The 15,790-nt window shown below is 49.8% G+C and overlaps 1 protein-coding gene across 1 annotated transcript; it reads left to right on the forward strand.

Annotated features, from left to right (window-relative positions):
• Window positions 1-996: 996 nt before the first annotated feature.
• LOC310890458 (olfactory receptor 14C36-like) lies at window positions 997-6,570 on the forward strand (the record flags this gene model as incomplete). Its single annotated transcript, XM_083852814.1, has 2 exons — window positions 997-1,909; window positions 6,406-6,570. Exons 1-2 carry the CDS (start codon window positions 1,016-1,018, stop codon window positions 6,568-6,570), a joined length of 1,059 nt encoding a protein of 352 aa, XP_083708940.1. The 5' UTR covers window positions 997-1,015.
• Window positions 6,571-15,790: the final 9,220 nt, after the last annotated feature.

Consider the following 15,790-nt stretch of genomic DNA (forward strand, 5'->3'; position numbering starts at 1 on the left):
GCTAGGAGCTGACTAGAGGAGAAATCTGCACAGCCCTTGACAAGGTAAGTCTCTGGCTGCAGGGCCATGCAGCTGCAGGTCCTGGAAGGGTCTCCTCCTGGGTCTTGTTTCTGACAAGGCAGTGGGCAATGGAGTAGGCTTTGAGAGTCCTGCTGGATTGCACTGTGAGGTGAGGAAGTCTGACAGAAGCCCCTTGGAGTGTCGTAACCTAGCCGCCCCTGGTCAGCTAAGGCAGGGGTGACTAAGCCTCCTCCAGACACTGCAGGGAGTGCAGATGGGCTGCTGGGACACCCCAGCTTGCAAATATCTATCTCTGTCTGTGGGGAATCCTTCTGGGCTGCAGGCTACTCTCCAGCAGGACTCATTCCTCCCATGGCATCCTAGTGTTATGCAGGTGCCCCAAGGAGAAGACACCTCCATTCTAATTTCATGTCCGTGCTGCTGGATGGCTGTCTCTGGGCAGCTGGAATGAGGCCTCTGCACCCCTGGCTGGGAGGGAAGAACTGAGATCCTGCTCAGGTACACCAGAGATGAGGTGAGGGTTCTGTCCAGCCTCAAGTGGACTGGGGCTTTTCTGATCTCAGCTGTCTCTACATTCTTCCTGTGGATACACACAAGTGTGGTCGTTGTCCTAAGAGTTATAGCGGTAGCTACTAGAAAATAAAGCAAAGAGTATCTACCTTGTTCTACAGTGTGGTCGTATGAGTTCTTTGCAACAGCACTGCAAAGCTCATTCATCTGGTAAGTGGATTGCACTTGCATTTCCCCAGTGTTACTGCTTTCATTCTGCTGCACAGCAGGAAGGACTACTCTGGAGCCCTCAGCACCCGTGCTCCCAGTGCCACTTTCAGCCAGCACCAGCCACAGCTCAAGCAAGAGAGCTGCAGAAAGGTTCTCCTGAAAAGACAGAGGCTCAAGCTGCAAGTACTCTAAGAATTGTAATAGGTTTTCCTCAGAGAAGCCTGTTCTTTGTTCTGCCTTCTCCTCAACAGAAAACTGTGTCCAAAGACAGAAAATGCCCAACAGCAGCTCTGTGAGTGAGTTCCTCCTGCTGGCATTCACAGACACGCGCGAGCTGCAGCTCCTGCACTTCGGGCTCTTCCTGGGCATCTACCTGGCTGCCCTCCTGGGCAACGGCCTCATCCTCACCGCCGTAGCCTGCGACCACCGCCTCCACACCCCCATGTACTTCTTCCTCCTCAACCTCGCTCTCCTTGACATGGGATCCATCTCCACCACTCTCCCCAAAGCCATGGCCAATGCCCTCTGGGACACAAGGGCCATCTCCTATCAAGGATGTGCTGCACAAATCCTCTTTTTAGTCTTCTTCTTTGGCGCAGAGTATTCTCTTATCACCATTATGGCCTATGACCGCTATGTTGCCATCTGCAAGCCCCTGCACTACGGGAGCCTCCTGGGCAGCAGAGCTTGTGCCAAGATGGCAGCAGCTGCCTGGGGCAGTGGCTTTCTCACTGCTGTCCTGCACACAGCCAATACATTTTCCCTGCCCCTCTGCCAAGGCAGTGCTGTGGACCAGTTCTTCTGTGAACTTCCTCAGATCCTCAAGCTCTCCTGCTCAGATGCCTATCTCAGGGAAGTTGGAGTAGTTGTATTTAGTGTTTTTGTGTTATTTTGTTGTTCTATTTTCATTGTTATTTCCTATATTCAGATCCTCAGGGTGGTTCTGAGGATGCCTTCTGAGCACCGTTTGCACAAAGCCTTTTCTACGTGCCTCCCTCACGTGGCAGTGGTCTCCCTGTTTATCAGCACTGTCATGTTTGCCTACCTGAAGCCTCTCTACATTTCTACTCCATCCGTGGACCTGGTGGTGTCATTTCTGTACTCTGTAGTGCCTCCAGCAGTGAATCCGCTCATCTATAGTATGAGGAACCAGGAACTAAGGGATGCGGTGAGGACACTGCTGGAACGCACAATTCTTCAACATAGTCACCTATAATAATATGCCTGTTATCAGAAATCCTAGTTTTTCTCAGAAATTTTTAAGGTAATTTCTGGTTAATATTTGTCTTTATTATTAATTTCGCTATCTTTTTTTTTTTTTCTGATATATATTATATTAAGCTTATCCTGCTACTTGTTAATGGTTTACCTTCAGAACTCAGCTTGCTGTGTACATAAAGACAATAAGGACATCATCATAAATGCATTGGTCTCAGCTGCTGTTTATTCCCATCTGTTCTAGAGCTGGGGAAGCAGCCCCAGCACACATGGGGGGCTCAGGGCCAAGAGCCCAGCTGCCACGTGGAATTACAGAATGTGGGGATTGGAAGGCACCTTGAAAGATCATCTAATTCAATCCCTCTGCCGGAGCAGGAACACATAAATCACATCATGCAGGTATACGTCCAGGTGGGTTTTGAATGTCTCCAGAGAAGGAGACGCCACTGTCCCCCTGGGCAGCCTGTTCCAGTGTTCTGTCACCCTCACTGTGAAAAAGTTCTGTCTCATATTTAAGCAGAACCTCCTATGTTCCAGCTTGCACCCACTGCCCCTTGTCCTATCATTAGATGTCAACGAGAAGATCCTGGCTCTGTCCTCCTGACACTCACCCTTTACATATTTATAAACATTAATAAGGTCACCTCTCAGTCTCGTCTTCTCCAAGCTAAAGAGACCCAGATCCCTCAGCCTTTCCTTGTAAGGGAAATGCTCCACTCCCTTAATCATCCTTGTGGCTCTGCACTGGACTCTCTCAAGCAGTTCCCTGTCCTTCTTAAACTGAGGGGCCCAGAAATGGACACAATATTCCATATGCGGTCTCACCAGGGCAGAGTAGAGGGGGAGGAGAACCTCTCTTGACCTACTAACCACACCCCTTCTAATACACTCCGGGATGCCATTGGCCTTCTTGGCCACAAGGGCACAGTGCTAGCTCATGGTCATGCTGCTGTCCACCAGGACCCCCAGGTGCCTTTCCCCTTCACTGCTCTCAAGCAGGGCAGTCCCCAACTTACACTGGTGCCTCAGGTTGTTCTTGCCCAGATGCAGGACTCTATATTTGCCCTCGTTATATTTCATTAAATTTCTCCCCACTCAACCCTCCAGCCTGTCTAGCAATCTTCAGGCCTCAGGGCTGCCCCTCACTGCTGGCTGGGCTCTGCCTCTCTGCTGCTTTCGGGTCGGGGCTTCTGCTTCCCTGGAGCCATGGCTTCTCCTGGGGTCTCTGGGATGCGGTGGGCAATGTGATGCCACGAGAAGAATAGTGGCATGACACCTCCCAGCCTCTGCACTTCATTGCAAGGAAGCAATGAGGCCCCATTACAATGAGTATAACGCATCTCCTCATAAGCTCTAGCCAAAGGGGACAAAAATGGCGGGTCTGTTGGGGCCATCCATACTTGCCAGTACCCTCTGCCTTCTCCTCTGCAGGCTTTACTATGCTGTTTCAAACTTCGTACTATTTCCTTGAAAACTGCAGATACCTATCTCTGTTCACCACCTTGCTCTCATCCCAGTCTTTCCATCTTTTCACCAATGTCTCGTCAGCCCTCACCAGCTGTTCTTTGAAACACAAAATTAGAGTCTGATCATAGATACTCTTTGGGTGACCTCTGGCAACACAGCACTACCCTTTGAGGGACATTTCTTCCTCCTCATGGCTAGTGCCAACCTTCCAAGATGTACTTTGTGGCAGTATTTTCTCTCCTGCTCTTTCCTACTACCAAAGAAAGCTTCATCAGGGTGGAATCCACTCTAAATTAGTCACCCAACCCATCAGCCTTCTTGAGGCCTCTCAGCCAACCAGACACAAATCACCTCACCACGATCTTCCAGGCCATGGGCCTGCTGCTGGCCTTGCAGCTTCTTGGCTAGACACAACCAAGCCTTGTCCCTCCTGCTGTCCAGTCATGTACTCAAGCAGAAGGGACAGGACAACCCATATTCAGGCCTTCTTTCTGTCTGGGTCCTCCTGGGTATGTCGGCAGAGGGGATCCCACAGTCGGCATGCCAACCAGGTGCCATGCCAACTAGGGCCACTGGCAGATGTCAGCCGAAAAGTACAGATCCCAGGTCTAAGTCAAGGGTGACCTGTCAGCTACTTCAGGCAGAAGTGACCTCACAGTCCCTTTCTGTGGCACATTTCTGCAGCTGCCCTATCAACGGCAGAGACAGAAGTGACCTCACAGTCACATTCCTTTTGCTGTGGCAGGAGATCTTGAGGCAGAGCTGAGCTCATCAGAGCATTCCCACCCATCTCCTCCTTGTTGCCTACAAGCTGATCAGATCCATGGCCCCTCACTTTCAGTTTTGAATGCCATGTGTCTGCACAGCCACCTCACGATTCCTGCCCTACCCCAGGGGGCCAAGCACTTTAAGTTAAGGGTTAGAAAAAGGGTTAAAGGTGAGAAGGTTAATGGACAGGAATAGGGGCTTTGCGTGTCAGCTGTTCATGTATGGCATTATGGACTAGGGCTCACCTTTCTGGGTTAGAGATTAAGCAAATGTGTAGTGGGAGGGTTTGGTGTTCTGCTTGGGGCGTCAGGTCTGTGGGTAGTGTATGGGCAAGTTCTCTGGTTTAGGGTTTTGTTTAGGTCTGCAAGTCTAAGGTTAAATAGAGCATTTTAATGCTAGCGTTACAGGCAGGGATGAGGGTGAGCAAGAGAGTAAGGGTAATGTAATGGGGCTACGGACTACTTTTGGCTTCAAGGGATATTGTGGTCAAACGTTAGAGCAGTGGGTTGCTGTCAGGGGGTGGAGTAGCATTTAGGATTAGGGATTAATGTTACAGGTTAAAATAGGGTAAGGGCTTCACATGACTGCTTTAAGACAGCTTTACTGCAGGATCAACATTACCTGAGCATTCTTATGTCTTCAAAATCAGTAGCTTCTGCTGTCCAAGCTCATTTTCCCTCCCCCAAATCTCACATCATTCCTGTCCAGGCTTCTCCTGACTTCCACGTACCAGTCATCTTCTTAGGGGCAGCTTCCTGATGTTGTTCATGATCTCAGAGTATCTGTCTCACCTCTGTTGGCTACTCTGTTCCTGAGAAAGAAGCAGCTCCTAAGCCAGCATGGAGAAGGACACAAAGATCTGTAGGAGCACCCTGCACAATGTGCCCAAGAGCTCTGCACCACCGCAGAAGTGCACATCCTGCCTACAAGGCAGTTCCAGACTACAACAGTACAAGTGTTGGTTCCAGAATGGCTCCTATGGATCCAGAGTAAATTTTCCCAGCCCCTCATGCATGCTTCAGTTTCCCCTGTGCATCTTGGAGGCAGTGGCACCCTCTGCGTAGAAAACTGAAAGCCGCCCTGAAGGATGGATGAAGGACGTGGTGGGACAGCTTGCATGACTGGAATGCTGTCATGGAGGGCTATCTCCCCTGTAGGAAAGACAGGCTGGGGAAGCGAGAGGGAGGAGGTACCCTTTATATGAGGGAGCAATTAGAATGTACCCAGCTCCACTTGGGGGAAGGTGAAGAACATGTGGAGAGCTAGTGGGTGAGAATTAAGGGGTGGGCTGGTATGGGGGACACTATTGTGGGGGTGTACTACAGGTCACCAGATCAGGAGGAGGGGGTCGATGAGGCCTTCTACAAGCAGTTAGAAGTAGCCTTGCAATCCTGGGCACTGGTTCTCATGGGGGACTTCAATTATCCAGGCATTTGTTGCAACAGATAAGGTAAGCAACTCAGCCAGGCATGCGCAATCTAAACGGTTCCTACAATGTGTTGAAGATAGTTTTCTGACGCAGGTGGTGGAGGAGCCAACGAGGCAGGGGATGCTTCTAGACCTTGTTCTTACCAACAGGGATGGGCTTGTTAGGGATATGAAGGCTGAGGGCAGCTTGGGATGCAGTGACCATGAGATGGTGGAGTTCAAGATCTGGAATGGAAGAAGTAAGGCAAAAAGCAGGATTGCTACCCTGGACTTTCAGAGAGCCAACTTTGACCTCTTCTGAGACCTACCTGGGGGTATCTCATGGGCTACATCTCATGAGCTGGGCAACATTTAAACAGCACTTCTTCCAAGCTCAGGATCAGTGCATCCCTAAGAGTAGGAAATTGGGGAAAGGGTGCAGGAGACCTGAGTGGATGAGCAAGGAGCTCATCGACAAGATCAAAAGGAAGAGGAAGGTCTATGAAATGTGGATTTTTACACATTTCCACATCTTTTTTTGAGGGCCTGTCCTCTTGGGAGGAATATAGGAGTGTTGTCAGGGCCTGCAGGGACACGACGAGGAAGGCTAAAGCCCACCTGGAGATGAAGCTTGCGAAAGAGATAAAGGATAATAAGAAGGGTTTTTTAAAGTATGTAAACAGTAAAAGAAAGACTAGAGACAATGTGGGTCCCCTGCTGAATGAGGGGGGTGTCCTGGTAACAGGGGACGCTGAGAAGGCAGAGATACTGAATACCTTCTTTGGTTCGGTCTTTGCTTCAAAGATTCCCCCGCAGGACTCCTGGATACTGGAGGGAGGAGAAAGAGTCTGGGAAATGGATATCTCCTCCCTGGCTGATGAGGGAGTTGTTCGGGAGTGTCTGATTGGGATCAACGCACACAAATCCATGGGCCCCCTTGGGATGCATCCACATGCGCTGAGGGAGTGAGCAGAGGTGATCGCTGAACTGTTCTCCATCATCTTTGAAAGGTCCTGGAGAAAGAAGAGGTGCCTGAAGACTGGAGGATAGCCAATGTCACTCCGGTCTTCAGGAAGGGCAAGAAGGAGGATCCAGGAAACTACAAGCCAGTCAGTCTCACCTCTGTCCCTGGAAAGGTGTTGGAACAGGTTGTTCCGGATGCCATCTCCAAGCAATTGGAAGAGAAGAAGGTTATCAGGAGTATCCAGCATGGATTCACCAAGGGGAAGTTGTGCTCAACAAACCTCGTTGCTTTCTATGATGGCATCACCAGCTGGGTAGATGGAGAGAGAGCAGTGGATATCATCTACCTTGATTTTAGCAAGGTTTTTTATACTATCTCCCACATCTTGATAGCAAAGCTGAGACAATGTGGGATAGATGAGTGGACAGTAAGGTGAGCTGAGAACTGGCTGACTGGCCGAGCTCAGAGGGTGGTGATCAGCGGCGCAGAGTCTGGCTGGAGACCTGTGACTAGCAGTGTTCCCCAGAGGTCAGTGCTGGGTCTGGTCTTGTTCAACATCTTCATCGATGACCTTGATGAGGGAATAGTGTCCACCCTCAGCAAGTACACCAATGATACAAAGCTGGGAGGAGTGGCCGACACGCCAGAAGGCTGTGCTGCCGTTCAGCGAGACCTGGACAGGCTGGAAAGCTGGACAGGAAGAAACCGAATGAAGTTTAACAAGAGCAAGTGTAGAGTCCTGGACCTGGGAAGGAACAACCACATGTATCAGTACGGGCTGGGGGATGACCTGCTGGAGAGGAGCTCTGAGGATAAGGACCTGGGGGTCCTGGTGGACAACAGGTTGGCCATGAGCCAGCAGTTTGCCCTGGTAGCCAAGAAGTCCAATGGGATCCTGGCGTGCATTAAAAGGAGCATGGCCAGCAGGTCAAGGGAGGTGATACTCCCTCTCTACTCTGCCCTGGTCAGGCCTCACCTGGAGTACTGTGTCCAGTTCTGGGCTCCCCAGTATAAAAAAGACAGGGATCTCCTGGAAAGAATCCAGTGGAGGGCCACAAAGATGATACGAGGCCTGAAGCATCTTCCCTATGAGGAAAGGCTGAGAGACCTGGGTCTGTTCAACCTTGAGAAGAGAAGACTGAGAGGGGATCTTATCAATGTTTACAAATATATTAAGTGTGGGAGACGGAGGATATGGCCAACCTCTTTTCAGTGGTGTGTGGGGACAGGACAAGGGGCAATGGCCACAAAACAGAGCACAGGAAGTTCCGCACCAACATGCGAAAGAATTTCTTCACGGTGAGGGGGATGGAGCACTGGAACAGGCTGCCCAGGGATGTTGTGGATTCTCCTTCTCTGGAGATATTCAAGGCCCGTCTGGACACCTACCAGTGCAACCTGCTCTAGGGAACCTGCTTTGGCAGGGGGGTTGGACCCAATGATCTCTTGAGGTCCCTTACAACCCCTACAATTCTGTGATTCTGTGATATACCATGGTACTCAGCAATAAATATCGGGGACAGCTTTCCATGTCAAGATAGCAGTTTCTCAGAGACTGTCTGCACAAATGTCTGCTGGTGGGAATTGCTGAGATACTAAATATTCATCATGTTTGGCATTTGATTTTCTGTTCTTTATTCTTTTCCTTTCCCTTCCTTATGTGTCTTTCTCTCAATTTGTGAGTTTTAATTATTTTTGCTGTTCCCATCCCTCTCCCTCTAGAGGAGGAGGAAGCGGGCAGCTTGTACATGTGTAGTTGCTGGCTGGGGTGAGCAAGGAGGAGGCTTGCCATAGTGCAAGCAAACGGAGGTCCATGAAGCTGCAAGAGCCCTGGTCTTTTGCCTGGGAGATCCCCAGCATAAAGTGCCTGTGCCCCTCAGGGCCTGGCCCGCCCCCCAGGCCAGCACAAGAGGCCTGGCCCAGGCACAGAGCAGATCCAGATCCCTCTCCAGGATGCCATTTGCTATCAACCCCAGCACCAGTGGGACACATCCAGGCAGTTAAGTCAAAGGCCAGTTATTGTTTGCTGGGTAATGGGCAAGCAAGAAGGCACCTCCCAGTCCAGCCTGTGGTCCTACACTGATCACCGTGGGAGTCAGATCCATGGTGAAGCCCAGGAAAGCAAGAGGCCTTTTCAGTGAGCATCTCCTTTTGTGTATTCCTGACATGGGCTTTGGAAGAGGAATGCAGAGATTTGGCAGAGATAAGACTGTTAAGACCACAGGACTGTCACCAAGTCACGAGATCTCAGGGCTTACCCAAATGCAAGGGCACAAGAGAACAATATGGAAGGCAAAAGAGAGCAGCAGTGAAAAGGCCAAGTCCTGCTGCTGGCCGTGGCCATGGCTCCAGGGAAGCAGCAGCCCCGACCCGAAGGCAGCAGAGAGGCAGAGCCCAGCGGGCAGTGAGGGGCAGCCCTGAGGGCCTCTGGGGCTGCTCCTCCATGTGGCAGCTGGGCTCTTGGCCCTGAGCCCCTCCTGCATGCTGGGGCTGCTCCCCCAGCTCCAGAGGAGATGGGAAGAGAGAGCAGCTGAGACCAATGAAGTTCTGATTGCTTCTTTATTGTCGACATCTACACTGGAAGCCTAGTTCTATAGGTAGATTTAATCAAAATAAATAAATTAATTAACAGGAAGTATGCTTGTAAAAAATAATACTATTTAAATAAACATCAAAGTATATGAAAATATTAGTAATGAAAAATTGTAGGAAAAATTGTCACATCAGTTTCTCAAATACCTTGGTAATCTTATAATAGTAAAAATAATAGTATTATTATTACTGATTAAATTATTAATAACACATGATTAAAATGATATGATATCATATAAATGATTTGAATCACAAAAATGTTAGCAATATTGATGTCTAAGAAGCACATATAAAAACAATTTCTTCACTGCATCCGTGAGTTCCTGGTTCCTCATGCTGTAGATGAGAGGGTTCACTACTGGAGGAATTATGGAGTACAGAACTGCCACCACCAGGTCAAGGGATGGGGAAGAGATCAAGGGGGGCTTCAGGTAGGCAAACATGGCAGTGCTGACAAAAAGGGAGACCATGGTCAGGTGAGGGAAGCATGTGGAAAAAGCTTTGTGCCGGCCCTGCACTGAAGGCATCCTCAGAACCACCCTGAAAATCTGCACATAGGAATCAAAATGAAAACAAAAAAAACAATGGTTAAACAGGCACTAAACGCAACTACTCCAACTTCCCTGAGGTAGACATCTGAGCAGGAGAGCTTGAGGATCTGGGGGACTTCACAGAAGAACTGGTCCATGACATTGCCTTGGCAGAGGGGCAGGGAAAATGTATTGGCCGTGTGCAGGACAGCATCAAGAACCCCACTGCCCCAGGCAGCTGTTACCATCTTGGCACAAGCTCTGCTGCCCAGGAGGCTCCCGTAGTGCAGGGGTTTGCAGATGGCAACATAGCGGTCATAGGCCATGACTGTAAGAAGAGAAAACTCTGCTCCAGACAAGGAAACAAACAGAAAGACCTGAGCAGCACACCCTTCCTAAGTGATGGCCTTGGTATCCCAGAGAGAATTGGCCATGGCTTTGGGGAGAGTGGTGGAGATGCATCCCAGGTCAAGGAGGGCGAGGTTGAGGAGGAAGAAGTACATGGGGGTGTGGAGGCGGTGGTCGCAGGCTACAGCACTGAGGATGAGGCCGTTGCCCAGGAAGGCAGCCAGGTAGATGCCCAGGAAGGGCCTGAAGTGCAGGAGCCGCAGCTCCCGTGTGTCTGCGAATGTCAGCAGGAGGAACTCGCTCACAGAGCTGCTGTTGGCCATTTGCTGGTTCTGGGCTTCGGGTCCTGTCTAAGGAGGAGAAAATCATTAATAACCAAGAAGACTTACTTGAGGAAAACTTGTTCCATTTCTCACATAAGCCCCTCAAAAACACTTGTCCCATTTCAGGCAGATATTTGGTTGGCATGTCCCTTTCTGGAGTTCCGCTTGATGCGGCCTGAGGGTGTCCCTGGGATATGGGGAGTCAGCTGTGGGCAATGCAGGATTTAGTTCTGTCCCACAGCCAGAAGTAAAGGGGAACATGGAGTAATCTCAGATTCAATCACCTGATAGTAAAGATCTTTTCCATATTGTTGCTCCCAATTCACCCAACTGCAGAGCAGGGCTGCTGGGATTTATTTATTTATTTATTTTCTGTCTAGCTGCCCACCCCACTCCTTAGGACTTTTGCTAAGGATGAAATCCTGGGCATTTCTGGTGCACTCTAAGTGAAAACTTGTGGATACTCAGAGGCAAAGAGACTCTCCCTTTAGTGCAGAGTGTCCTTTAGAGATGACTGCCAAGGCTGGTCTCATTTGTCCTGTGCTGACATCTCTTTGAGCTGCAGGACAATTGCACTCGGAGGTTGATAGACTCATAGAATCATAGCATTTCCTGACTTAGAAGTGACACAGAAGGACCCTCAAATCCCACCCCTGCATCTGTACATGAATACCCAAAAATCAGCCCATATGCCTGAGAGGGCTGCCCAAATGTTTGTTTAATTCTGGCAGCCTCAGTGATGTGATCACTTCCTGTGGTGTTTGTTCCAGTGCCTACAGAACCTGGACACTGCTGAGAGCAAAGGAATCCAGGCTCAAAGTGCACATCTCCAGACCCCTCACCCTCTCCCCACAGTCCCCTTCCAGCCAAGCAAACCGAGGGCTCATTCCATTTGCATGTGAAACCCCCATCCCCAGCCAGCCTGGAAATAAGAACAGCAGCAGCACGGCCAGCTGGAGAAGCCAGGAGGAATGGCAGTGTGCTGCTGCCAGGGGAGGCAAGGCCAGGGAGGGACAGACGGACACTCAGCAGACCCTCCTCTGCTGCAGCCCTGTCTCGTTGCAAATGTTCTGTGCTCTGCTCTGGCCTGCAGACACCTCCCAAAGACAGGGCACTGGGCATTAGAGGATTTGCAGCTCCTGAAAATCAGCTTGGATAAAACCCAAGGGAACCATAAATATGTTGTTGGTGCAGTCTGTGGGCTGAGGTTTTGGAAGGGACTTCACAAATTTCATCACTGACATATTGATCTCTCATTGCAATGCTCTAGTAGACTCAGTCTCCTGTACAACCCTGACAATCCATTACCATGAAACCTGCCTCTTCTCCACAGCAAGAATTTGAAAGCACAGACTGCAGAAAAATCTTACCCTGCATGTAAACCGAGCCTTGATCTTCCTCTTGAAATATCCAGTCATAAATGCCATTCTCTAAAGCATCTTCTACACTTCGCTGGAGAAACAGAGAGAATCATCCTGACAGATGCTACCAGCCATTGGATGTGCCAGCTGTAGTAGACCCCTTTGACAACATCATCTGCATTGCCCTGCTGCCAGAGACTCACAGTGTCAAGAGTCTGCAGATCTGTCCTGCCACACACTGCCCTCTGTTCTTGCGCTCCTCACTGCCTCCAAGCCCTCTCTCCTTCTCTCCTCTCCCCATGCCACCTGTGGTCAGAGCCCCCAGCCCTGCTTTGCTGTGCAGAGGAGCTGCTCCTGGGCAGAGCTGTCTCTCTGCAGCGCTGCCCGCTTGCCAGGAGCTTCCCTTCAGCCCAGGAGCCTGGCCCAGCTCAGCAGCACAGCACCCGACCATGGCATCGCTTGTTCTGTGCCATTGGGCTCCCTCAAGGTGTCCCCAGTGCCTCAGGGCAGACAGCTCCTGAGGGCAGCAGGGTCTCTCCTGGGGTGTGTTGTTTGAAGCAGACTGAATTCACCACTGACTGCTCTTCTCTGAACATGGGAGAGACGGATTTTAGAAGCGTGATTTGTGCTATTGGACCGTGGTTGTCAGACACGTTGTGCTCTAACCTGGCAGGCCGCTCAGCACTACACAGCAGTTAGCTCACACTCACCTCACCCCCCAAAAGCTTATGTGTTGAGATAAGGGCATTTTAAAGGACTGAAAGGGAAGATAAATAATAATAATAGTAATTATTATTATCATTATTATTATGTACAAAGCAAGTTATGCACAGTGCAATTACTCATCACTTTCTGATGTCCAGCCTGTCCCCAAGCTGGTAGAATATTGTGGTAACTATCTGCACCTGCTCTTCTTTGACCTTCAACAACTCCAGAAACAGAAGGGTTCTCCCAGAGACTGGGCAAGGTAGACAGCTCTTTAATATCCTCTGTCTCCAAGGCAGCTATCCCAAAACCCCATCAGTACCCTTTTGGATCTCTGAAGTACCCTCTCATGGGGAAGTCTATGTCAAGGTTTCATAGATCAACATTCTTCTCCCTCCTTTCTTTTCTGGGTAGTAGTTCTTTTCCATTCTAAGGAGCCTGATTTTCACATCCATTGTTTTCTCCTGCATACAGAGGCAACGGATACTGGCACAGGTTGGTGCTCTGGCCTAGCAAGACCAGACCTGGGGGATCTGGTCTAGTCCCCAGACTAGACCTGGGGCCTGTCACAGGGGCTGGAGTGGCTGCAGGACATGTCAGAGGTGTTGGAGTAGCTGCAGGGCCTGTCACAGGGGTTGGAGTGGCACTGACTGAGGCTCAGTAAGCACAGACCAAGTCCCAGCATGTTGAAGTGATTTGTGTCCCTTTGGAATTGCCAGGGTGATAACACCTCCTTTTCAAGCATTTCTACAGTTTTTAAGGATTCTGCACTTGCTCAGGAGTGAAGTTCCAAAGCATTGGACGTGCCCAATGCTCTAGGTGCCTGCCCATATCCTCCCACACTCCCTGCCACTCCTAACTCTCCTGCTTTCAGACAGATCTCTGGATGACATTCTTAAGTAGTTGTTTATCCTTAAACAAAAGTTGAAACACATTCAGGAGACATCACAATAGGATCAACCCAAGGATATTCAAAGCTTTGAAGAGCTATTGTAATTAGCCTGGAGGAGAAGGGGGAGGTGAAGGAGAAAGGGAGAGTGAATAAGTGGGGAAGTGTCCCTTCCCTTTTCTCCCCCTAGATTGGCTCCCTAAAGCAAAAAGGTCAAGAGCGTAATTCTTAAGTTTCTGAGTGATGGTTCCTGAGGTATGGAGGTGATGGCAATGCTCAGTACAAATAACAGATTTTTCACATGACCAGACATTTTATAGAATCATAAGCCAGTGTTACACAACGTAACAAAATAACTTTAAACCAGCCACAGAAATGATAAACAACACAACAGGAACACATGCAGTAAGTAATGTGCTATACAACACATTTCTGAAAGCAAGCACAACAGACCTGAGATCCAAAAAGTCGACATTGTGATCAGCAACTATTAAACTGGTCTGATGCTTATAACAATTTAATTTTAGCACTCTCTGGTAAGATCTGTCATTATCTCAACCCTTCGTGCCACACACTAGGTGCCAAAAAGACTGCCGTGGTTTAATGCAGCAAGTACATGTAATTATTCAAACAAGTCCAGAGGAGGGCCACAAAGATGATCAAGGGGCTGGAGCACGTCTGCTATGAAGGCACACTGAGCGAGTGTGGTGCTTTTACCGTGCTAGGCAGCTGAACACCACAACCGTTCTCTCACTCCCCCTCCTTAGATGAGGAGGGGAAGAAGTAAAGAACAACTCACGGGTTGAGATAAGGATGATTTAATTAAAGGGAAGGAAAAAAAAATTTATTATTAAGGAAAGATTATTATTAATTAAACAATTTAACTAAACATTTAACTAAACAATAAAGGGGGAACTACACTAAAGGGGAAAAAAAGGAAAGGGGAAAAGGGAGGGGGAAAGGGAAAACTAGACAAAACAAGTAAAGGCTATGTGGAAGTGCAGAGGAAAGAAATTACTCTCTACTTCCCACAAATGAGCGATGCTTGACCATGTCCTTGAAGCAGGGCCTCAAGGCACGTAGCAGGTTTTCGGGAGGAGGACAGACGTTTTCACAACGAGAGCCCACCCCTCCCCTCTTCCTCCTTTTTCCACCTTTTAGTGCTGAGTGTGACATCATATTCACAGATTCACAGATTCACAGATTTCTCTAGGTTGGAAGAGACCTCAAGATCATCGAGTCCAACCTCCGACCTAACACTAAGTACTCCACTAAACCATATCCCTAAGCTCTACATCTAAACGTCTTTTAAAGACCTCCAGGGATGGTGACTCCACCACCTCCCTGGGCAGCCCGTTCCAATGCTTAATAACCCTTTCGGTAAAGAAGTACTTCCTAACATCCAACCTAAAACTCCCCTGTCGCAACTTTAGCCCATTCCCCCTCGTCCTGTCACCAGGCACGTGGGAGAATAGACCAACCCCCACCTCTCTACAGCCTCCTTTCAGGTAACTGTAGAGAGCGATGAGGTCGCCCCTGAGCCTCCTCTTCTCCAGGCTGAACAAGCCCAGCTCCCTCAGCCGCTCCTCGTAAGACTTGTTCTCCAGACCCCTCACAAGCTTGGTCGCCCTTCTCTGGACTCGCTCGAGCACGTCCATGTCCTTCCTGTAGCTAGGGGCCCAAAACTGAACACAGTACTCGAGGTGCGGCCTCACCAGAGCCGAGTACAGGGGCACAATCACTTCCCTCGACCTGCTGGCCACACTGCTTCTTATACAGGCCAGGATGCCGTTGGCCTTCTTGGCCACCTGAGCACACTGCTGGCTCATATTCAGCCGACTATCCACCAATACTCCCAGGTCCTTCTCGGCCAGGCAGCTTTCCAGCCACTCATCTCCCAGCCTGTAGCTCTGCTTGGGGTTGTTGCAGCCCAGGTGCAGGACCCGGCACTTGGCCTTGTTGAACTTCATGCAGTTGACCCCAGCCCATCGCTCCAGCCTATCCAGATCCTCCTGCAGAGCCTTCCTGCCCTCGAGCAGATCGACACACGCACTTAGCTTGGTGTCATCTGCAAACTTACTGAGGGTGCACTGGACGCCCTCATCCAGATCATCAATAAAGATATTAAAGAGGACCGGCCCCAGTACCGAGCCCTGGGGGACTCCACTAGTGACCGGCCTCCAACCAGATTTGACTCCATTCACCACAACTCTCTGGGCCCGGCCATCCAGCCAGTTTCTAACCCAGCGAAGCGTACGCCAGTCCAAGCCCCGAGCAGCCAGTTTCTTGAGGAGAATGTTGTGGGGAACGGTGTCAAAAGCCTTACTGAGGTCAAGGTAGACCACGTCCACAGCCTTTCCCTCATCCACCAAGCGCGTCACTTGGTCATAGAAGGAGATCAGGTTCGTCAAGCAGGACCTGCCTTTCATAAACCCATGCTGACTGGGCCTGATCGCCTGCTTGCCCTGCAAGTGCCG

This window comes from Anser anser (assembly GCF_964211835.1).
Source record: "Anser anser genome assembly, contig: HAP1_SCAFFOLD_51, whole genome shotgun sequence".
In the NCBI taxonomy this organism is placed as follows: Eukaryota; Metazoa; Chordata; class Aves; order Anseriformes; family Anatidae; genus Anser; species Anser anser.